At 36.0% G+C, this 24572-nt stretch overlaps 1 protein-coding gene across 9 annotated transcripts in view; it reads left to right on the top strand.

Annotated features, from left to right (window-relative positions):
* Window positions 1–24572, top strand: part of PDS5B (PDS5 cohesin associated factor B) — a 238784-nt gene that overhangs the window by 98748 nt on the left and 115464 nt on the right. For all 9 annotated transcript variants that reach the window (XR_002827660.1, XM_014449724.2, XM_023748999.1 and 6 more), the window contains 6 exons: window positions 526–606; window positions 6292–6432; window positions 8577–8692; window positions 12679–12773; window positions 20100–20245; window positions 24120–24271. Coding sequence is in view for 8 of the 9 variants with exons in the window: in XM_014449724.2 (XP_014305210.1) it covers window positions 526–606; window positions 6292–6432; window positions 8577–8692; window positions 12679–12773; window positions 20100–20245; window positions 24120–24271 (731 nt within the window). In the remaining variant the exon portion in view is untranslated. The remainder of the gene's footprint in view (window positions 1–525; window positions 607–6291; window positions 6433–8576; window positions 8693–12678; window positions 12774–20099; window positions 20246–24119; window positions 24272–24572) is intronic.

Raw genomic sequence — 24572 nt, forward strand, 5'->3', positions numbered from 1 at the left:
GTTTCTGTTGACGCACAGAGCTTGACTGGTGGGTCTGGTCTTTGGTTATCTAGGCTATGTGGAGCTCAAGACTGCAAGCTTTTGGCAAGATATCTGCTAAGCACAATAAGTTTCCTCTGCCCATTTTATTTTCTTTAACCCTTTCATTTTGGTTTTTGGAACCTGGAGTGAAACAGCCGGTATTTCTTTATATTCAGCTATGTATAAATAAATAGATTTAGAATGACTGTCTCCTCTTGAATCTACTAAATATTTATTGAATCTACTAAATATTTATTGACCTTTCTATATGGTTTACATTGTTATGAACAAGATGAAGAAAATATATTTACCCTTGCTTGGAAGGAATGTTATGATTTAGTAGATCAGTTAGTCTTAAGAAAAAAAAGTGGCTCTGCCTTCTCTTTTTTATTCTGAATTTTAGACAGTTTTTCATAAGTTTATTTGAGTGTTTTTTTGCATACAGGTACTGTTTTGTTTCTCACAGTTAGAGAAATGTAATACAGATATCATTATGTCTTTCAGAATTTAAACAAACAAGCATATGATTTGGCAAAGGCTTTACTGAAGAGGACAGCTCAAGCTATTGAACCATACATTACCAATGTAAGTCTTACTGTAATGAGGTGTCCACATAATCAGCCAACATTTTAAAGACTGCGAGAAGCAATTTTTGACAAGTAGTACATACTTTTAAATTTTGTGTTCTTTTAATTACTAAGTAATGTATTTTCTTTCTCCTTATTTAAAATTATTCTTGGTTAATATTTTCGAGAAGGTTAATGCTCATCTTGTTTGTTCATTCTGTGCTTCTTTCAGATTGCCTGGGAACTAAAACAGCATTAATTTGGTTAGCAAGATATACTGTTTTCTAGTGTTAGAAAAAGAGTTAAATGTAATTAGATAAAACTTATGAAACTTTTCATTATTCAGAGAAATTGTTTACAGCTTTTTGGAGATTAAATTGATTTGTACAAAAGGGAGATATAAACTAATATGAAGATCTAAAAATTGACGGCAAGTATGGATGGTATTGATTTGGTAAAAGTTGGCTATCTTGCTTTGCCTGGGGGAAATTCCATATAAAGCTACCTTTTCTGAGAAAGGGGAAGAATTCCAATGAAATGAGCCCTTTCAAAATCACCCCAAATCTACTTATTTACGACTAGAGGCCCGATGTACGAAATTCATGCAAGAGTAGGCCTTCCTTACCCGCCCCCCGCCCCCCTGCCTGCGCTGGCTTCCCTCTGGCACCTGGCGTCCGGGCTTCCCTCAAAGCCCCAGCTTCGTCTGGAAGGACCTCCAGTCTAATTAGCATATTATACTTTTATTATTATAGATTGACAATCTTGTATTTGTTTTCAGATTAAATGTATTCCAACACATGGGTTCACTGATAGAAACTTACTGTATGTTTTTTTTCTCCACAGTTCTGTGAGTTGCACAACTCTAGATGGCACTATTCATTGTATTTCATGTATTTCATTTGTTCTTTTTGGAACAAATCTAGAACATTGTATAGCAGTTCTGTCTCTCCATCTACTTTGTGCTTTCACCTACCTTCAAACATGTAAATGATGTAAATCTTTCTTTTTGAAAAAAGTGGGAAAGAAAGCTTTTTATAATTACTTATGTACTTAATTTTCCTGAAATTGATTGGAGACTTTTTCTTGTACTATACAAAAATTAATTCAGTATATAAGCTACATCATGAAAAGATGTACTTTGAAAAGTAACATACTTTAGACAACAGTATCTTGGCAGATCCCAATTTTTGTTTCTGACTATGGCCTTAAATGATTCTAAGCACATGATGATTAGGAAAAATGTACTTGATTTATAAATTGTTTTAGAGGGTACACTTTCAGAAGCTGGAGAATCAAATTATGTAACTTATTTTAATAGCTCCAAGATTGAAAGGGAACTCTAAATGTTGATTTCTGTAAGTTATATATAAGTCTGGTTAAATTGGGTGGATTGAATTTTTTCTTTATTGAGTTAATGGTACTTGAAGTGTGTAGACCAGACTTAAGCATTCTTTTGCCATGGCCCATTAGATAACACTAGGTGAGCTCCTCCTGGTGATTACTTATTTAAATTAGTATTGCCAAGCTTGGATGTTTTTTAGGGAAACACAACTTTCTTTGATACCGTTTTCTGGCATAAAAAGAAGAAAATAACGCCATACCATGTTAATATCTTTTCTAGGGTTGGATAATCAAAGAAAAAAGTTTCAAGATAGAATAGTAGTATTGGTTGGAGCTAGGTTACTGGGTTCCTTATAATATACTTTCAACATTTGTGCATGCTTGAAAATATTATAATAAAATTTAAAAGGAAAATAAAAGGACTAAGATAGAACTTTTAGCCATCCCAGATAAATCAATGTAAAAACATTTTCTTAATTATACTTTATGTTATATTCCTGCTCTTAGTTCTTGTCTGCAAAAGTAGAATCCCCCCATCCATACTTCCTTGTTATATCTTTATCAGAAGCTGAGGAACAGAATTAATAGAATGGTCTAAGAACACTTTCAGTTACATATTTATTCCAAGTACTTTGTTATCTCTCTTTCTCCTGTTTTCTTATCCCTTGTTTTATTTGAGGATTAGCTGAGAAGTTAAGAATTACTGTTTTTTTCTTTTTTTTGTAAGATTTATTTTTCTGCCTCACACCTATATATGTAAAATTACTAGAATTCTAGTGAATTTAATTATCTTGTAGTAGGATAAAATGAGTATAGTTTTAAAAATTATTCTTAAGCTTTTGAACTTGTATATGTAATGGCCATTATTTATTTACCTTCCTGGTTGAAAATTAGCAAAAATAGAGGTAGGATACTAAGGTAATAATAAACCCACTTCTATTCCTTTTTTATTTTTGTCTTTTTCACTCTTATGTATAGACACATTCACTTTTGTTCGTTATAGATAGTGATTTCTGCATATGTAGGACTTAAGAAATCACTGTGGTGTTATAGATTATTTTTTAAAATAAAAGTTGTAACTTGACGACTCAGAATTCTAACTAAAAAGTATATATATATGTGTGTGTGTGTGTGTGTGTGTGTGTGTATATTTTAAAAAGTACATAATGACAATTCAAAAACTTTACTATATGGATCACTATTTAGTAATATCATTTTTCACCAGATCATTTTAATCAGAAGTTTTAGGAGACAGCACAAAATTATTTTGTTATACTGGAAAAAAAGTATCAAATCCATTTTGATATAGGTAAAATTTTATTAAATTGCTTAGTCTTCCTTCGCCTACAGTTTTTACATCTGTAAATTGGGATTAATAATGCCTGGGGTCATGGTAGAGACTGTTAAATAGTGAAAACACTTTTGTAATTAAAATTAAATGCTTAAGTATGATGTAGAATTTATTACTGACAATATTCATACTCCTTTCATTAAGAAGCAATTGTTATAAAATAATTTAATTTCTAGTATGAATATTAGCTACCTACTTGTAAGTGAAAAATGTTTTTTGAAAGGCAATACTTAATCAAATCAGTATTCGCTTCCTCCAATAAATTGTAAGCCCTCATGTAGGGCATGAAGAAGACTGACTTGGTCCTTACCTTTATGGAGATTATATATATGTTAAATATATGTTTTTGATGGAATTTGTAAGAAATAAACTAAGGAATGATTTTTTTTTTTTAAAAATGAGCTTTTCCAGACTGATAGAAGAGGATGGTTTTACCACCATGGTGGCTATATTGGAAGGATTATTGTTTCTTGTTGTTGTTGTTAAGGAAAACTAGATTTACTGTTTTTAAACAGTTGAAAATTTGTGAGTTGAAACAACAAAGCTGCTTTATTTTCAACCTAAATGAGAATTTAACGTTTAATGTCATGAAGTTCTTTTCCCACAAAATGGATAAAAAAGGAGGGAAAGCAAGTTATTTTTAAAATCAGTAAAGAACGAATAGTAAAACAGAACTTGTTCTTTTTTTCCCCTGCATGGCTAGGTAGTTTGTACAGGTTTATAGATCTAAGAAACTTTGTTTAAGAATGACCCAAGAACTAAAATAAAGCAGAAGAGACAGAAATGTGAAGTCCTTGACTTCATACTTTTCATATAGAAAGCCTAATTAAACCAGGTTGTGTGTTAAACTGTCACAAAGAGAAAAGATTAGGGCAGCTTATTTGGTGTAAAGAATCCTTAACTCCTTCTTCCAGAAGACAAGTTACTGTTGAGAATATGTGGTATATTTCCTTGGTTAATTTTTACATATTTGGAAGAGTTTAAATACTTAAGAACTTGATTATTATGCCATGTGTCGTTACCAGTTTCAGTAGTGGTATGATCTGAATGTGGGAACTAGAGTTGGCTGCTTATAGAAAATAAATTGTTCAAATTTGGATTTTCCTTGTGTTTATATGTGCTTTTAATTGGATTTAAATTTGTGCTATAAACCTTGTGTATTGTTTATTTTATTTTGCTTATGAGAATATAAATGACAAAAAGGATTAGAAAGTGGTTTTGCATTAGCCTATATAATAAAAGCCTAATATGCAAATTAACCGAACAGCGGAATGACCAGTTGCTATGACGCGCACTGACCACCAAGGGCAGATGCTCAATGTAGGAGCTGCCCCCTGGTGGTCAGTGCGCTCCCACAGGGGGCGTGCTACTCAGCCAGAAGCCAGGCTCAGGGCTGGCGAGCGCAGCAGCAGTGGCGGGAGTCTCTCCTGCCTGATAAGGAGCAGCGAGCCGAGCCTTAACATGTTAAGCGCCCAGCCTGTTTTGTCTTCTGGACAGAAAGTATAGTGTCAGTCACTGGTGACTGATAGGGCGCTTAATGTGTTAAGGAGCATCAAGCAGGCAGGCGGTAAGGAGCAAGGGCTCCTAGACTGCGAGAGGGCGCAGGCCAGGCTGAGGGGACCCCCCCCCCCCCCACCCCAGAGTGCACGAATTTTCGTGCACTGGGCCTCTAGTAAATACATAATTAAATATCTTAAAAATGGAATCAGCTCTTGCTGTGAAGGTGTAAGGCTTTGTCTTTTATGCTATTGTCTACTATACATGTTAAGGTGAACGAGAAGTCATCCCTTATCCTTAAGGAATTATCTAGTAGAGGAATTAAGACAACTTATACAGGATAAAATATAGTAAGATTGTTATGAGGAATAAAGTGTGTTTGGTAGTAGGGTGTTTATCAATAATGCTATTTTAAATTGTGTATAAAGTGAATTCCATGTTTTATCTTTTCATATAGCCTGTAGTGCAAGCATGTCAAACTCAAAGGCTAACATGGGCCAAATAAACAAGTTTTAAGTTTATGTGGGCTGCAAAAAAACAAAAGCTTCAATCTTTATAGAAACATAGGTTTATTTCGATAGAGACATGCTAAGTACAAAGGGCTAAAATAAATGAGTAATCTATACTAGGAAAAGGGTAATATGCTAATTAGACCAGATAGACCGGATGTCTTCCAGATGTCCTTCTGGACATCCTTCCTAACAAAGCCAGGGCCTGGGCGAAGCCGTCCGGGGTTCCGGGTGCCTGCAGCCAGCCTGGGCGAAGCCACCCGGGTCCTGGTTGCCTGTGGCCGGCCAGAGGAGGGAAGCCTGGGTCCCAGGTGCCAGAAGAAAGCCGGTGCCGGCAGCCGGAGGAAGGAAGGTCTACTCTTGCATGAATTTTCGTGCATCAGGCCTCTAGTCATTAACATAAAGTAATAGAATATTTTAATAAAAATTAATATTTTTTCTTGAACATTAACTTATCAGACACTGAATAACTGCACAAATTAATAAGCATAACGCAAATAAACCTATTTTTCTTGTTCTCCGAAAGCAAAATATTTCCTGTTGCACACACCAAACAAGTCAGTCCAAGACTAATGATGTGGCAATTGGCTGCTAAAATATTCACTACTAGTATTAGTGGAGAGAAATGGTGCTCCTGCGTGTAAGGGAAATGAATGCAACATGATTATAGTAATCAGTCATTAGAGAATGTTGTAGTTCGTTATTAATAATTATGTATAACAGGATATTGTAAAAATTAAGCTATGAAATTTTTATTAAAACGTTTCTTACATACTGTTATATTGGCTGGGCTGCAAAAATATTTCTTGTGGGCCAGTGGCCCCTGGCTGCAAGTTTGACATGCTTGCTGTAGTGATTTCCTCCTTACTGTTAGAAAATGTTTTCATATGCCTACTTTGACTTTGTATGAAATGATAATGAATTTAATTGAATAATAATTACGATTTTAGAAAGGTTACTTTATCTGTGGTGTTTCTATTAATATACAATTTTTTTTTTTCAAAAGTTTTTTAATCAGGTTCTGATGCTTGGGAAAACTTCTATCAGCGATTTGTCAGAACATGTCTTTGACTTAATTTTGGAACTCTATAATATTGATAGTCATTTGCTGCTCTCAGTTTTACCCCAGCTTGAATTTAAACTAAAGGTAACTATTTTAAAAATAATATGCTTCAGTCAACTAAATTAGCAAAGAGCATTATTTGTGCCTTTTTAATTCTTATAATGGTTTTATCTGAGGATTACAGAAGTAATGGTTTGTTATTATTATTTAAATTACGTATTTATGCCTTGCCTATTTGTGTATCTTGAATGCCCGTCATGATTTCTAGCAAATAGTAGCTGCTTAATTAATTATTGGAAGGATGGTATTTTTCTCAAAATATTTTCCAGATAAATTCTAGGTTGTGACTCAGTTTTAAGGTCATAGCTATATATTAAGCTAATGTTTTCAAGTTTATAGTAGTTCCCGAAACCCTTTGGGCTATAAAAATAGTTTAGGCTCTGTTATCCACGTCATATGAAATATTTTCCCTTTGTGCATATTATCTTATACATTCCTATGTTAAAAGCACCTCTGCTTTTCATCTCTTAAAAGCATGTTCCCATTGACTTGACATTATTAGTTTCACTTGCAGATTTGGGGGATATTCTTTTTTTCTTTCAAATTATTATAGGAAAATTAAATAAAGCTGTTTATAATTAATAATCTTTGTGGATCCAGTGTACCACACAGAAAAGTTCTTATTTCTGTTATATCTTTTGTTTCTAAAAATTTTGTTTTGTCTTTTTAAAAACAACAAAATAAATAGTCTATTTTGGTGGTGTAATAATTCTTGTTTTATTCTTGGGTGCATTTTTGGTATATTTCTTAGGTGAGTTATTTGATTTACCTGCCTCCCTACCCCCCTTTTTTCATGTAGATAGCATTTTGATGAGGCGTAGGCAGGCATACCTTTAATTATTTATTGGTCTGATTTTCTCTAATAAAAATATTGAATACTCTAAGAAATGTAAAAATAAGGAATTATCATCCCTACTTTCAGCAAATCTAACATCTAGTATGAAAGGAAGAGGAAAATTTAATCCAGATCTAATAAAAGGCCAGCCATTATAAGTGTCACAAAAGTTACAAACAGCATACAATTGAAGCAAAAGAAACATCATGCAGAAGCATATAGAGGTAGGAAGGTGCTGGGTCAATTTGTAGAACACAGGGAATTACAGTTGGATGGTAGCATAAAGAATATTTAAATCATTCCTGGCTGCACATTAGAATCTTCAGCTGTGGAGCTATAATAAACAAGCTCATATCCAGGCATTAAACCAAACAAGTTGATCAGAATTTCTGGCATAGGGTTCAGGCATCGGTTGTTTTTTTTGTTTCTGTGTGTGTGTGTGTGTGTGTGTGTGTGTGTGTGTGTGTGTGTTTTGCTTTTTTATAGACTTAGAAGTCATTCTAATGTATAGTCAGGGTTGAAAATTACTTATGTGGAAGAATAATGAGATAGTAGAGATGAGTTAGGTCATATTATGGGAGCTCTCAATGCTAGGCTGAAGAATTGGTTTATAATTTAAAAACAAAATCTATAATGCTGTTTACACCTTGAATATCAATGTGGTGGTGTTTTTTTTAATATTCCCAATTGTTACATTGTGCTGGCTTATCCATTTAACCACTGTCATCTGTTGGAGTTACCAAAATCAGTAATAGTAAAATTGAGTTCTTGTCCCCGGAGTACCCACAATATAGTGTAGAAAACAAATTTTAACTTTTGCATGTCCAAGGCTTCATCATATTATTGAACTCTATTATGAATCTGGTATATGAACATGAACTAACTCTCCTACTGAGAGACTTCAGCATATATTTCTTCCTACAAAGAGCTTAACCAGGACAATCATGTGGAATTCTCTGTTTACTGGAAGGCTTGTCCTTTATCAGTGTTCTTAAAAACCACAAATAGTTTTTCAAGGGTTTGATGCAAGTTAGTTTTTGAATTTGACTTTGAATGAAAATAAACCTCAATTGTAAAGGGAGAACCTCTAACATTCACTCAAAATTTCAGATGTATTTTCATGTAGGAAGTACTGCTTTGATGTAATTTGAGATGATTAGAGCATTGAAGATTTAATCTTGTGAGAAGTATATTGACCATCTTTATATATAATGTTTCATCTATAACTTATGGAAAGTTTTCTGTGCAATTGGAGGATAAGAGAAATAATGAGAAAATTATTCTGAATATATCTACTTCATGTTTTTAAAGCTATGGTTGTGTTTTGTTTTAGAGCAATGATAATGATGAACGCCTGCAAGTTGTTAAACTACTAGCAAAAATGTTTGGGGCAAAGGATTCAGAATTGGCTTCTCAAAACAAACCACTTTGGCAGTGTTACTTGGGCAGGTATATGATTTTGGTGTCCTGTTTAAAAGTCATGTATGTTTATATCTACTTATATCCCCTTAAAACACCATTCACATTTAAGTTTATTCTCTGAAATAAAAAAATGAAGTTTTATGTTTTGGATTTTTGAATGCTGATAATGATTAGTCACATTTACAATTTCCCTTTTGTTTTTCATCTTATCTTGTCCTCAGTAATTTTTAAAAGATGATACATTTAAAGTTACCTCACAAAGTATTATAATCATGAAATTAAAATGTATTATTATATAGCAGTAATTAATTCTACTAAAAATACATTAATTTGAGAGATAGCTCCTCCACAAAATAATTATATTTGGTTAGATTATTCGGAGATACATATTTAAGGACAGTCACAGAATGAGTAAATGAATGATTATGTATGTTCCTCCTCCTAGCTTTCTTCCTTCTCCTTTTAAAGAAATGATAACCTATGTTCCTCATACACTTTTAATGATCCACAAACCTCCTGAAATTGGTTGCAAAATTTTGAGTGTGTTCATTTATTTCTCTTTTCTGGAGAAGGGTTCATTTCTTTATGTTTCTAAAGGTATCCCTGACCTTGAATATATTAAAGCCACTTAAAGTGCCCTGGCTGAAACCTACTTTGACCCCAAGGATAAAGGATTCCCTCCCTGGTCCCCACATTACTCTCGTAACAAATAATGTAATTAAGTCATTAATAGACAAATAAGATTTAAAGACTTATTCTATTTCCTTTGTATTAGAATATTTTTTTATTTATTTAATCCTCACCTTATTTAATCCTCACCTGAGGATGTTTTTTCCATTGATTTTCAGGCAGAATGGAAGGGAGGGAGGAGAGAGAAGAGAGAGAGAGAGAGAGAGAGAGAGAGAGAGAGAGAGAGAGAGAGAAAGAGAGATTGATGTGAGAGACACATTGATTGGTTGCCTCCTTCATGTGCCCCGACCGAACCTAAAACCTGGAATCGAACCTAAAAGCTAGGTACATGCCCTTGACTGGGAATTGAACCTGAGACTCTTCATTCTGTGGGCCGATGCCCTAACCCCTGAGCCAGACTGGCCAGGACAATATTTTTATTTTTGTTACCACTTTTCTCTCTATCTCAATCTCAGAATTGTCAATGAGTTATGGTAAATTTTTATCTCTTTAGTTTTAGTTTTCTAATTTTTTAAATGACTATATAAGCCTTTATTAGTACTTGCTAAGTGCTAAATTCTTAATCTGATTATCTCCTATTGATAAATAATAACATTTAACAAGTTATATTAAACTAACAAATATTAGCCCATTGTCATTTTGAGTTTTATTTTAGATACTAGAGGCCCGTTGCAGGAAGATTCCTGCAAGAATAGGGCTTCCTCGGGCCTATTCCTGCAAGAATAGGGCTTCCTGAGACTGCAGCGAGGCAGAGAAGGAGCGAAGCCCACTGAGGCGGGCTTCGCTCTCTTCTCCGCTGCCTCGCTCCCTCCCTTCGCCACTTAGCCCTCGGCTCCCTCCCTTCTCTGCCACCTGGGCTCTCTCCCTTCTCCGCTGCTTTGCTCCCTCGCCAAGTCACAGATCCAAGGCCCGGATCCCCCTGGGCAGCATCAGGCGCTACTGGCCCCGCCTTGCCGGTCAGGGGTCCGGGGCTCGGGTCCCGGGGGCAGCGTCGTGCGCTGCCGGCCCCGCCTGCAGTATGCAAATTAGCCGCCATCTTTGTTGGTGGTTAATTTGCATATCTAGCTGATTAGCCAATGGGAGGCCTAGCGAAGGTACGGTCAATTACCATGTTTGTCTATTATTAGATAGGATTTTTTCTTTAAATACAGTGGAAAGTTCTTGAGTAGTAAAGCAAAATATTTTACAAGTGTAATTAAATTATGAGATTCAATTTAAAATCCATTTTGTTTAATGTGTTAAAACAAAAATACAATTTTTACATATAGACATTTAAAGTATATTTTTCAATCAGGACTTGGATTACCCAGACTTTATAGATTTTATGGAAGAAAAATCCTAATTTAAATTTATGTCACCTTTCTATTACTTTGTAATTTTTTTCTTTTACTTGTTATGACATAAAATTTCCACATTATTACCAATTTCAAGGAGCTAGACTATTTCTTAAAGATAATTTATTTTATTTATTATGGCTGTATGGTACATGTTTAGTTGAGAAATGGTAAACTGGACCTGGATTCAAAACACTCAAGAAATTTTATGAGACTATAGGCTAGAATTTATAATTTTTTTTATAAAACAACTTTTTTCTAGTAATAAGCTTTTATGAGTAATTTGGTGCTTATTTTGAAGCCTTCTTATTTTCTTCTTTATAAAATGCTAAATTTTGTGTGTTACAGTATTGGACAATACAAGATTTGGAAACCTTTAATCTTACAGAATTAAGACATGAAAATAGCAAGTGGAAAATTCTCACTTCACTTTAATGTTTTTGTTGTTTATTTTTTTTAAGACATTTTTATTGATTTGGGAGAGAGAGAGAGAGAGAGAGAGAGAGAAGAAAAAAACATCAGTGATGAGAAACAGTCGTTGATTGGCTGCCTCCTCCCCACTAGGGATTGAGCCCACAACCTGGGCATGTGCCGTGACCTCCTGGTTCATAGGTCGACACTCAACTACTGAGCAACACCGGCTGGGCTTTTTTTGTTGTTTCTTAAGGTTTTTAAGTCACTTTTATAGTCCATCATGAACTAATGTATATAGGCTTTGAATATCAATGTTTAGAGACAATTAGATATCATATGCTTCCTGATAGAGGAACACAATGCCATATATAAAGTAGTCTTCCTAAGAAAAAGAACCTAATATGATCATTTTTTATGATCGTAGCCATATGAACTTAGGAGAAAGGGGAGCCTGTTAATTGACATCAGAATGATAAAATTAGCAAAATTTTAACTGGGAAAACACTGTACAGAAACAAAAAGCAGTTGCTTCACCTAATTATAAGGGGGGAAAAATGAAGGAAAAATATAAAATTAAAAGATACTTAAATGACATATCAACCAAACTTTATTTTTTTAGAGATGCTAATGTATTACATTTCCATGTAAAAATTGGCTTTGATATTAATGGGTATATAATAATTGTGATTGTTAACTGGATAGGACTAATTTGGGCACAATTATAATAGAGTCATGTAAAATAATAGAGGTTGAGTATACAAGATTACCACACATTTGTGAATACCTCTATATAAAAAAGACTACTTTGAGGAATAGTTTTCTTTTTAAACACAGTATGAGATTTATATAATGTCTCTATGAACTATGTACACACATTATACTTTTATAAATACATTTTAAAGTATATTTATAGAAAAAAGTTGTCATTTTAATTCTTGTATTTGAGTCAAATGTATATTTAAACATCCCCTTTTAAAGTACATAGTTATCACAGGAGATTGTCCTAGTTTAATAAGGAGGCTTCAAAACATTTATACACATACTAGAGGCTCAATGTATGAATTCGTGCACGGGTGGGGTCCCTCGGCCTGGCCTGCGATTGGGGCAGATTGGGGCATTTTGGGGCCATCTCACCCAGTTCTGATCAGGGCCGATGGGGGCCAGCCGGCTGGGGAGGGACCGTGGGAGGTTGGACCAAGGGAGGTTGGCTGGCTGACCGGCGAGGGACTGTGGGAGGGCTCTAGGGTGTGTCTGGCCCAGTCGCCCAGTCCCCATCAGCTGGACCCCAGCAGCAAGCTAACCTACCAGTCGGAGCGTCTGCCCCCTGGTGGTCAGTGTGCCTCATAGCAACTGGTTGAGCTGTTGACTGAACAGTCGACTGATTGGTCAGACACTTAGCATATTATGTTTTTATTATATAGGAGGATAGTATATCAAAAACTTTGATAAAGTCTCTGGGTCCACTTTGAATTATCCTACATAAATTTTAATTAGAGAAATAAATATAAATTGATTGCAGATTAAACACATGTGTTTCTCTATTTTAAAGATCACTGTGCCTTTATATTTTATCAGGTTTAATGATATTCATGTACCAATACGCCTGGAATGTGTAAAATTTGCTAGCCACTGTCTCATGAACCATCCTGATTTAGCAAAGGACTTAACAGGTACTGTATACCCATAATAACAAATATTTCTGGGTGCTCTTTGGTGAAAAAATCCATTTTAAATATTTGGGGGATAAATAATCTTTTTTTGTTTCTGTTATAGGTGAAGTCTTGTTTCAATTTGTCATTATCAGAGTTACTTTCTGAAGCTAGAATTTTTACCTCCTAGTGCCTACTTAGGCTAGAAGCACCTATAAAATGTTGGTTTTATCAGAGACAATTTTAATTTTGAAGTTTAAGGATATTTTTAGAAATATTTCAGGCATTTGGATTTGAACAGGTCTTGACTATGACTAAATTATAATACAGACTTTAACATTTTCCAGTATTTTGAGAACTTAGGGTAGATTCATTATTTTGTAAGCTAATTTAACCATCCTAAAATAAAAGTAAGGTTTTTGAAATCTCTATAATTATAAGGCAGTTCAGAACTTTATATTTATGTAGTAATGAGAAATCATGGCTTTGACTATTATTGTTTTATTAACTATTTTAAATTTATGGAATAGTTCAGAAAATATAGATGAATATAACAGCTACTATGTCTTCCTAGAAATGTTAGCATTTTGCTGCATTGGCTTAAGATATTTTAAAAAAGAAAATAAAATTTACATTTAGTTAAAATGCCCCTCAGAAACTATACTCCCTTCTTCTACAGAGGGTAACCACTCTACTAAATTTGGTCTGCATCCGGTTCATGTTTTTCTGTATATGCTACATGTGTATCTTTCCATAAATTATATATATTATTGTCATGTGCCTTAATATTTTTATTTAAGTATCCTTTGAATCTGATGTAGTTGAACTTATTTCTGCTTTCTTATTTTGTGTTCTACTTTCCATGCCTTTTTCTTGCTTTTGTTCTGTTTTCTTCTCTTTTGCTCAGTTGATCAGCTTGCTTTCTTCTCATTTTTTTCCTCCATGTGCTTGGAGGTTAACATTCACTTTTATGCTTTCAATGCGTAATAGATTAATGAAATCTGTAAAGTTAATCAAAATTCTCCCATATCTTTCTGATCAGTCAAGGACCTCTGAAAGCTAAAATTCTGAACACTCTTCTCATTTGTCACATGATTGCTTGTTATTTAGTTACTAGAGGCCCGGTGCACAAAAATTTGTGCACTGGGGGGGGGGGGGGGGGCCTCAGCCCGGCCTGTGCCCTCTCGCAGTCTCGGACCCCTCGGGGATGTCCACCTGCTGGCTTAGGCCCACTCCCTGGGGAATCAAGCCTAAGCTGGCAGTCAGACATCCCTCTGGCAGCCCAGGAGCCCTCGGGGTATGTCCACTTGTCAGTGGAGAGCAGGCCTAAGCTGCAGTCGGACATCCTTAGTGCTGCTGAGGAGGCAGGAGAGGCTCCCGCCACCACCGCTGTGCTGGCAGCCGTCAGCCTGGATTGTGGCTGAGCAGAGTTCCCCCTGTGGGAGCGCACTGACCACCAGGGGGTATCTCCTGCATTGAGCGTCTGCCCCCTGGTGGTCAGTGTGTGTCATAGTGACCAGTCATTCCCAGTCTTTCTGCTGTTAGGGTCAATTTGCATATTACCCTTTTATTATATAGGATTTATTCTTTTTTAAAAAATTTATACTAACATTTACTACATTTGTAACTGCCCTTTTTATACAGTATTTGCTCACAGTTGTGTCTTAATTTTTAGTACTTCCTTCTGAGTTTCTTCTGGTAAAATCACAAAGTTTAACTTTTTGTAATATTTTTAACAATAGGTTGTTGCTTTCACATTTTGTTGAATTCTTGTCAGTAGGTGTTTATCAGTTTCATCTTCTTTCGGGTTGGGGGTAGAGGGAGGAAGAAATAGATTGTATTCCTCCTTGGAACCCTCTATCTGCCTATTCACATCTGAATGTGGACTGCTTGCTCTGTGAGCTGTTTTACAGCATTGATCATAAGAAAGTTCATTCTTCCTCCCTCTTTTTCGTGTCCCCTCTCCTTTCCATTCTTCCTTTCCTTGTGCTTGCAGGCTGTGTAAGTACATCTGTGCATCTCTGTTGGGGGCCAGATGTAAGCTGGCAAGGTCCTTGCACCTGAAGGGGCTAGCAAGGCTGGGACCCTTACCCACACAGTTTTCCCAGATTTGTTTGGATGGTGGTTATCAGTAGAATGAGAGCAACCTTTGTAGAATGAGAACAGCCTTTCATGGCTTACCAAGAAGTCAGTAACTATTTACTGAGATATGCTGTACCGAGAACTTGTCCTTCTGCTGTGTCTCTTCCTTAGAGATTAAGAGGAACAAAGAATACATTCCTCTTGACAGACCTCCTATTCAGTGTGTTGTGTATAAATAGGATTGTGTGGCTAATAAACTTGCTTCAGTTCCTCGAGAGCTGGAGTCCTCCGGACCCCACTTTCCTGTCTTTCTTTCTTTTCTCAATTCCCACCTCCCTGCCTCAGCCAGGCTCAACCTGTCAGGCTGGCCCTGACACATCTCTCTATCTTCCTTTTGTATCCTTCCTCCTATTTTCACATCGATGTTCCTTTCACTGTGGCATCCTCTTTTTGTGTTATGTATGCAGTATTCTCTGAGAAAACTAATCAGTGTTTTGGGGAAGTTTTCTTTATCCTATAAAATGTCTGTTCAGCTAACTTTTTATTTGCTTTTCTCTCTATTTTCCATGTTAGAGGCTTTCCTTAAGTGCTTTCCTTAAGAGGATTTCCTTAAGACAATCCATGGCTATTTGCTCATAATTGAAGAGTGGGAGCTAAATAAAAAGGTGATTAGAAAGCCCTGAATATATGACTCTGACCTTTACTCTAGGGCAGCGGTTCTCAACCTGTGGGTCGTGACCCCTTTGGGGGTGTAACAACCCTTTCACAGGGGTCGCCTAAGACCATCGGATAACACATATATAATTACATATTGTTTTTGTGATTAATCACTATGCTTTAATTATGTTCAATTTGTAACAATGAAAATACATCCTGCATATCAGATATTTACATTATGATTCATAACAGTAGCAAAATTACAGTTATGAAGTAGCAACAAAAATAATTTTATGGTTGGGGGCACCACAACATGAGGAACTATATTAAAGGGTCACGGCATTAGGAAGGTTGAGAACCACTGCTCTAGGGTGAATTTGATGGGTTGTATCTTGATAATTCCTCTTGAACTAGTCAGATTCCCCAGAGAAGAGTATCCTATCAAGAGTTTAAAAGTCTAGTTGCTAGTGTCTGAAACTTTTATTCTTTTTTTTCTTTTGATGGATATCTGGATTGTTATGGTTTGGGGTTGTTATGACTGAGATCACTGTGAGTATTCTTGTACAAGTATTTCTGTGGAAGTATGTTTTTACTTCTTTTTGGAACCACTTAGGAGTATCATTGCTGGTCATAGGGTAAATACGTATTTAACTTTATAAGAAACACTATTTTCCACTTACACCAGAAATGTTTGACAGTTCTAGTTGTAAAGCGTCTTTGCTGACATTTTGTTTTATCGGTATTTTTTTATTTTAGCTGTTCTCATAGGTCTTGTTCTTTTGTGGTTTTAATTTCCTTTTTCTATTGAGTGATGAGATTGACCATCAGTTTTATGTACATATTGATATATTATTTTCTTTTATGAAGTGGCTGTTTAAAATTTAAACCTATCTTTTTTTAAATTGACTTGTTATTTTTTGTTGTTGATTTGTAGTAATTCTGTAGGTATTCTGGGTTTTTTTAAGTATAAAAAAATTTAAGCAGTTTCTTCCATAGTCAGAACTTTAAAGCAAAGTTTATGATTGGCTAAATAATAGGTAGATGTTTTGATTAAAAAATATTTTTATTGATTTCAGGGAGGAATGGAGAGAGAGAGAAATATCAGTGATGAGAGAGAATCATTGATTTGCTGCCTCCTGCTTGTCTCCTACCAGTGATCAAGCCTGCAACCCAGGCATGCGCCCTGACCACAATAGAACTGAGATCTCTGGTTCATAGGTCAACACTCAAGGCACACCGGCCGGGCAGTGTTTTGCTTTTTTAGAAGCTATTTTAAAAATATTTTAGCTGTGAATTATTTCATCAATGATTGTTTTAATCCCTAGGTTATTTTGAAGATTTTGGTTGACTTAAGAAACATCCAAATTTGTAGAGAATTTTTATAAGAGTTTATTTGAGCCAAATTGACAATATAATGAGGGAGCAAGATCTCAGATGCTCCTGAGAATAACAGTTTTGTACTTTCTTTTATTCATTTAAAATTAAGGGAAAGTAAGGAAGATTATATGAAGGTGTGAGGAAGCAATTCGGGAATTGGATTACAGGATAGTTAAGATTATGTGCTTTCTTGAGGGTTAATAAAGGGTGTCCCAAAATTCACGCAAGAAGTAATTTTGATAGAAAACACAGGTTTATAATTAAAAATTGTAAATTTTTTATTGATTCATAAAGTATACAGTATAGGGTTATGTATGGAATAGCATATCGGGTAAACTGGATTATCATGTCGAGATAGCGAGCACCATTAACTGTTATTGCCTGAGCAGCTGCATTTTCGAAGAAGAGTGGTCTGATGATGCCTCCAGCCTAAAATCCGCACCAAACAGTGACACGTTGTGGATGCATTTGTTTCTCAACAATCCCTCGTGGATTTTCTGAACCCCAAATGCGACAATTTTGTCAATTAACCAAGCCATCAAGATGAAAATGAGCCTCATCGAAATTCAGCCACATTTATGCAAAACGGTCATGGAAAATTTCAACAAAAGAGTGCGTATGTGCCAGCAAAGCCGTGGAGGCCATTTACCCGATATGCTATTCCATACATAACCCTATACTGTATACTTTATAAATCAATAAAAAATTTACAATTTTTAATTATAAACCTGTGTTTTCTATCAAAATTACTTCTTGCGTGAATTTTGGGACACCCTTTATTTCAAAGGTGTATTAACCTAGGTGCACAAAAATAATACACAGGGCTGGCATAAAACATTTCACTAAAGAAGTTATAGGCCTGTAGAATGATTGCCCACCATGACCTGCCCAGTTAGAAATTTATGATCAGATCACTCTGTGAGGTTACTTTTCATAGAACCTCCTTTTTTTATTGCACATTTCACTTTACAGTTGTCCCTGGGGATTGGTTCCAGGGATTGGTTCCAAGACTCTCTTACTCCCACCCTGTAGATACCAAAATCTGAGGATGCTCAAGACCCTTAAATACAGTGGTATAGACATATAAACATTCTACCTTATACTTTGTTTTTATTTTATCTTTATTGTTGAGAGTATTACAGGTTTCCCCCTTCCTTCCCCCATTGCCCACCTCCATCAGTTCCTGCCCCACTTTATACTTGAAATTTCCTCTAGATTATGTATAATACCTAATACAATGTAAATTCTATATAAGCAGTTATTAAGTTGTTAGCTATTATTTAGGGAATAATGACAGGGAAAAAAAACCTGTACATGTTAAGTACAGATAGAACCATTGTAGGCCTAACTACATAGTACACATCAACAATGTTACATTCCCACCCTCCAGTTATTTTCTGTTGGTGGTTGGTTGAATCCACAGATGTGGAACCAGTATATAGAGAGGACCTACTATATATAGTTTGAATTTTTAATGAAACATTTATATTTTATTATTTTCTAGTGTTCAGTCTCTGGGCACATTTTAATTTTTGTAGTTGGCTAAAAACTGAAAAATGAGAGTTCTAACCTCTCTGCAAATTTTCAACCACTCATATTTTCAGCTACAGTATTCATCTCTGTCTTGCTCATAGCTTGGCGCTTTGAATTTCGAAATGTTTTGAGGGTTCTTCTATCCTGGAATTGAGCTTGTCTATTGTTTTCTTCACCTTTTGGATTTTATTTATTTTCCTTTTTCCTCTGGCACTTACCAATCATCCATCTGCCAAAATTTTGTTGGAAATCTCTTTTGCTATGATCTCTTCATTTGTTACTTGTCCCATTTAAAGACATTTTCTTAGGGCTTCAGGAGTGAGCTAAGATAAATGTGTTGTACACACACATTTATCTTATTTTTTTCAACAGTGTTTTGCGAGATTCATGTTTGTATCTTCAGCCAAGTCTGAGGGACATAGCCATATTGTGAAGAGTACTACTTTTTCATGTTAAGTAACTATTGAGAATTTCTTTTTTTCTCCTGTTTTCCTTTTTACTGCACAGTAAATATAAGTTAATAGCTCTTGTGTGAATTATTGTTTTTGGGAAATTGGGATGCATCTCAAAATTGATGGTTATTGCGTTTTTCTTTTTTGATGGTACCTAAAATAGTATGTATTGCATTCAAAACAAGTACAGTGAAAAATAAAACTATATTTATCTTGGTGGGGAAATTGAGATATGCTAAAAATAACTTTCTTTGCTGAGTTAGGTAAAATAACCTTTCCAGTTCTTCAATTTCTTTAGCAGCATATGGTCTTCCTCATTTTTTTGAATAGTTTCTATTAGTAGAGAATACTCAAAGTGGACGGGCTTAAGACCTGAACATTGGTTTTTATGAGTGTTTACATTATAAGTATTTGTTACATTATTATTTTATAGAGAAGTAAATTCATTCACAATCATAGCACTATTTGTTGTGTATAGGCCTGGCAATATTTATTATTCCAAATCTGAACAACGAAATTTTATCTTACTGGTCTTATTATAAAAAAGCTGAATATTTTATTTTTAAAATTTATATTCAATTGTGTGACTTCTTCCTTCAACCTATTATATGATTAATGAAGATTGTTAAAATTTTTCTTTCAGCATTCTCAGTGCAAGATCTGAACTCCTATGCACTCATAATTTTTAAATGTTTTATTTCTTTTGTCTTCCCTTTGGCCTTTCTTAGTTCAGTTAAATGTAATTGCCTATGGTATTTCCTGTAGTCCTGTTTCTTGATGACCATATCTCAATTTTATACTCTCAATAACCTCACTGAAAGTTTCCCTTGTTAAGGAATAGAAACTTGAGCATACTTTTCTTTCCTAGTAGAACTACTTGACTTGAATGTTTTAACAATTTAAATAAAAAAACAAAGGTGAAATTTTTAATGTTGGTATACTTTGTGGTTCATTTATATAGTTGCTTTGTTTAATGAGGTTAGGAACTCTATGATCATCTACCCTGCCCTGCAAATGGGGAAGGGATTTACTACTCAGTTGCATGTAAACTTTGTTTTGACTCAAGGGCTGACTTTTACTTTCCTTCCTCCCTTCCTCCCTCACTGCTCCCAGTTTACTTGAAACATTGAACCTTTTACTTAGGTTTTGTTTTTGTTGTGGTTTGCTTTTAAAGGTCTTACACAAGTTTTAAAAACATTTCAATTGTTAAAGTTAAATTTCAATCAATAAAAACTTTATCTTTCAGAGTATCTTAAAGTGAGGTCACATGACCCTGAGGAAGCTATTAGACATGATGTTATTGTGTCTATAGTTACAGCTGCTAAAAAGGATATTCTTCTGGTCAATGATCACCTACTTAATTTTGTCAGAGAGAGAACTTTAGACAAAAGGGTAAGTAGGAGTAATAATTATTATAGCTTGTCATTTTGAATACTTGAAGTTTCATAGTATTTTATTTGAAAATACTGAGATTTAAATGTAATTAGCCCTTTTGGGGGGATAGGCATTTTAATATTTAAAATAGTGTTTATGAAAGGATTTATTTTTTGTTACATTAAATTTTGCTAGTTTTTCTTTGTAAGATTACTAGATGCCTGGTGCACGAAATTTGTGCATGTGTGGGGGGGGTCCCCTCAGCCCAGCCTCCACCCTCTCCAATCTGGGACCCCTTGGGGGATGTCGGACATCCCTCTCACAATCTGGGACCACTGGCTCCTAACTGCTTGCTTGCCTGCCTGATTGCTCATAAATGCCCCCCTTGGCAGCCATATCACCCCTAACCGCCTCTGCCTGCCAGCCTGATCGCCCCTTATTCCCCCCCCCCCCCCCACCCTGATTGCTCCCAACTACCCCCCCCCCCCCCCCCGCCGGCCTGGTCGCCCCACGTAGCCTGCTGTTCAGTCATTTAGTCATCCCTCAATAACCCTGCTGCCAGCCTTGTTGCACCACGCAGTCTGCTGTTTGGTCGTACCTCTGGTTGTTTCGGTCATGATGACCTCTGGCTTTTTATATATTAGGATTCTCATTCTTAAAATGAGATGGCTTTCAGTGGTAGAGTAGTCACATATTCAGCTTGTGTACTAGTTTTAATAAGTGACATATATAAAGGGCCTTTGAGACAGCTTCTCTCATATAGTTGGCTCTCTTTTCTTTTTTCCTTTCATATGGGTATTTGGTTCTTACTCCTCTTGCTGGTTGTTTTCTCCTTTCCATGGAATAGAAAAAGAAAAGATGTCTTCAGTTTGGCAGAAATAAACTTGGCATGCTTCTAGCCTATGTCCTGTGACCCCAACCTTCCTCCTTTTTTTTAAAAATCCTCTCCCAAGGATATGTTTTTATTGACTTTATTTATTTATTTATTTATTTATTTATTTATTTGAGAGAGAGACATTTATCCATTGCCTCCCATATTCTCCATGACTGGTGTGTGTGTGTGTGTGTGTGTGTGTGTGTGTTTGGGTGTGTAAATCAAACCCACAACCTTTTTCAGTGTATGGGGTGATGCTCCAACCAACTGAGTCACCTGGGCAGGGCCAAACCTTCCTTTTTAAAAAAAATATATTTTTATTGATTTTAGAGAGGAAGTGGGGGGGGGGGGGAGAGGGAGAGAGAGAGAGAGAGAGAGAGAAACAGAGAAACATCAATGGTGAGAGAATTATTGATCGGCTGTCTCCTGCATGCCCCCTACTGGGGATCGAGCCTACAACCCGGGCATGTGCCCTTGACTGGAATAAAACCCGGGACCCTTCAGTCCACAGGCCGAGGCTCTATCCACTGAGCCAAACCAACTAGGGCCAAACCTTCCTTTTTGAGTGAGCATCCCCTAGCTCCACTCATTAATCAGTGGCTTCTGAAAAGAACCTTGCCTTGTTATCTTTGTGTAAACTATCTATACTAATAAAAGAGTAATATGCTAATTAGACAGGATAGACTGGATGTCCTTCCTGACAAAGCCATGGTGGCGGGGGCCAAGGCAGAGGCGGTTAGGGGCAATCAGGCTTGCAGGGGAGAGCACTTAGGGGTCTCAGGCAGGCAGAGGTAGGGGTGATCAGGCTGGCAGGGGAGAGCAGTTAGGGATGATCAGGCCAGCAGGGGAGCACTTAAGGGCATCAGGCAGGCAGGCAGAGGGGGTTAGGGGTGATCAGGCAGGCAGGTGAATGGTTAGGAGCCAGTGGTCCCGGATTGCAAGAGGGATGCCCGTCTGCCTGTTTAGACAGGGATTGGGCCTAAACCGGCACTTGGACATCCCCCGAGTGGTCCCAGATTGGAGAGGGTGCAGTTCGGGCTGAGGAGACACCCCCCCCCCCCCCCCCCCACAAATTCCGTGCACCAGGCCTCTAGTATCTTAATAGTTGCTTATAAGACTGATTATGCTATCTCCATAATTTAATTCTCTTTGATAATGCTGGTTGTGGTAGATGGGCAGGAATTAATTGCATGGTTTTCCCTCCAAATCTATGGGTATTCAGAACAACTTATTTAAACTGATTAATTTAGACTTGTCTTCATTGACTATTTTATTGGGGTATTAAACAATAAGGAGATTTGCATCATGGTAGGAAAACAGCCTTCTAAGTGACTTGGAATTTGAGGTTTGTGTTTTGGGATCATAATTCATGTATACTTTTGATGATCCTCTTTTGTTCATTTTAGGGTTGCTTGGTTCATTCATATGAACATTGAACACCAAAATGTAATTGAATATATTTATGTTTTTGGTAGTATTAGAATATACTCTATCTTTAAGGAGGAGTTTGGAGAATTAGAGGTAGAGATAAGGGAATTAGTGATAAAGTTTTTACAAACAAATTGAATTTATTTTATGAGTAAGACTTCTGCAGTCTTTTATTTTAATGTGTATGTGGTAGATGGTAAGGCCTATTCTTAATCTACTGTAATTAATTTAAATAAAAAGGGAAGAATATTGCTATGAATGAGAGTCTGCAAAGGATAAATGAGTAATCTGTGCAGATTAATGAAGTTCTAATCATTACTAACATCCCACTGATTATAGTGTTGTGTTGACATAAAATTAAAGAATAAGCTTATTCCATAATAATTAAACAGTGTTAAACATACTGTAGCCAATTGTACTTATTTTAAAAGACTCGAGGTCTGGTGCACGAAATTCGTGCATGGGGGTGGCAGGGTCCCTCAGCCCGGTCTGCACCCTCTCCCAATCCGGGACCCCTTGGGGGATGTCTGACTGCCGTTTAGGCCCAATCCTGTCTGATTGCCCCTAACCACTCGCTTGCCTGCCTGATCACCCCCAACTGCTTGCCTGCCTGCCTGATCGCCCCTAACAGCTTGCCTGCCTGCCTGATCGCCCCTAATCCCTTGCTTGCCTGCCTGTTCACCCCTAACCATTTGCCTGCCTGCCTGATTGCCCCTAACCGCCTCGGCCCCTGCTGCCATGGCTTCTTCAGGAAGGACATCTGGAAGGTTGTTCTGCTGTCCGGTCTAATTAGCATATTATGCTTTTATTATTATAGATAGTTGAATACAGTCCTCTTATACTTGAATATAATTCCCAGATAAATAAAATGAAGCACTGATGTGTCTTTACATTTAGCATTTGATAAAGCCAATATTATATGTGTATCTTTAATATAAGTATGCTTAATGTACTAGCATACTTATATTTAAGGTATCTGGAAAAAATGATAAGGGGTAAGTTATAATTTATCCAATCATCTCTTTCTTTGCCTTTTAAAACTTGGTAGTATACTTTCAAGCATACTTTATGTCAGTGGTTCTTAACCTTCCTAATGCCGAAACCCTTTAATACAGTTCCTCATGTTGTGGTGACCCCCAATTTCATTGTTACAAATTGAACATAATTAAAGCATAGTGATCAAATCACAAAAACAATATGTAATTATATATGTGTTTTCCGATGGTCTTAGGCGACCCCGTGAAAGGGTCGTTCGACCCCCAAAGGGGTCGCGACCCCCAAGTTGAGAACTGCTGCTTTATGTAGATTGTGATTAGCTTTTGCTTTTACATTTAGATGATGGGTTTAAGACACTAAAGCATTAAAACTTTTTATGCATGTTGATATATCTGTACTTTCTATAGTAGGTATGTATATTGAAATGATAGTTTGTGTTTTTTCATCTACTTATTATAAATTGATATCCTGTAACTTTGGTTTGATGAAAATAAATTGTATAAAGTACACTAGAAACTAGAAACCTAGAATTCTGAATTAATATAATGAAAGCATTTTTATATTATAAGTAAACACCTTTGTTTTTATTTTAAGTGGAGAGTGCGCAAAGAAGCCATGATGGGACTTGCCCAGATTTATAAGAAATATGCTTTACAATCAGCAGCTGGAAAAGATGCTGCAAAACAGATTTCATGGATCAAAGACAAATTGTTACATATATATTATCAAAATAGTATTGATGATCGGTAAGTTAAGGGCACACTATATGTAAAATTTTTGGTGGTTATATAACTGTTGATCTGTTGTTTTAGGCAAAATTATTTTCTTTATCATTTTAAACTCCCTCCTCAGTTTTAACTGCAAATTAAAGGTACTGAGTGACTAGTTTCCTTCCCTCCAAAGCCGTAAATGAAGCAGTAATATGCATAAAACTTTAGGAATAGATATAATTTTATGTTCATTTTTATATATTACTTTAGTTCAGAATAATTTTTAAAAATAACAACGTGTGTAATTATAATTTATACTTAGTGGCCTGGTGCATGG

The sequence above is a fragment of the Myotis lucifugus genome, unplaced genomic scaffold (assembly GCF_000147115.1).
Source record: "Myotis lucifugus unplaced genomic scaffold, Myoluc2.0 scaffold_7, whole genome shotgun sequence".
NCBI lineage: Eukaryota > Metazoa > Chordata > Mammalia > Chiroptera > Vespertilionidae > Myotis > Myotis lucifugus.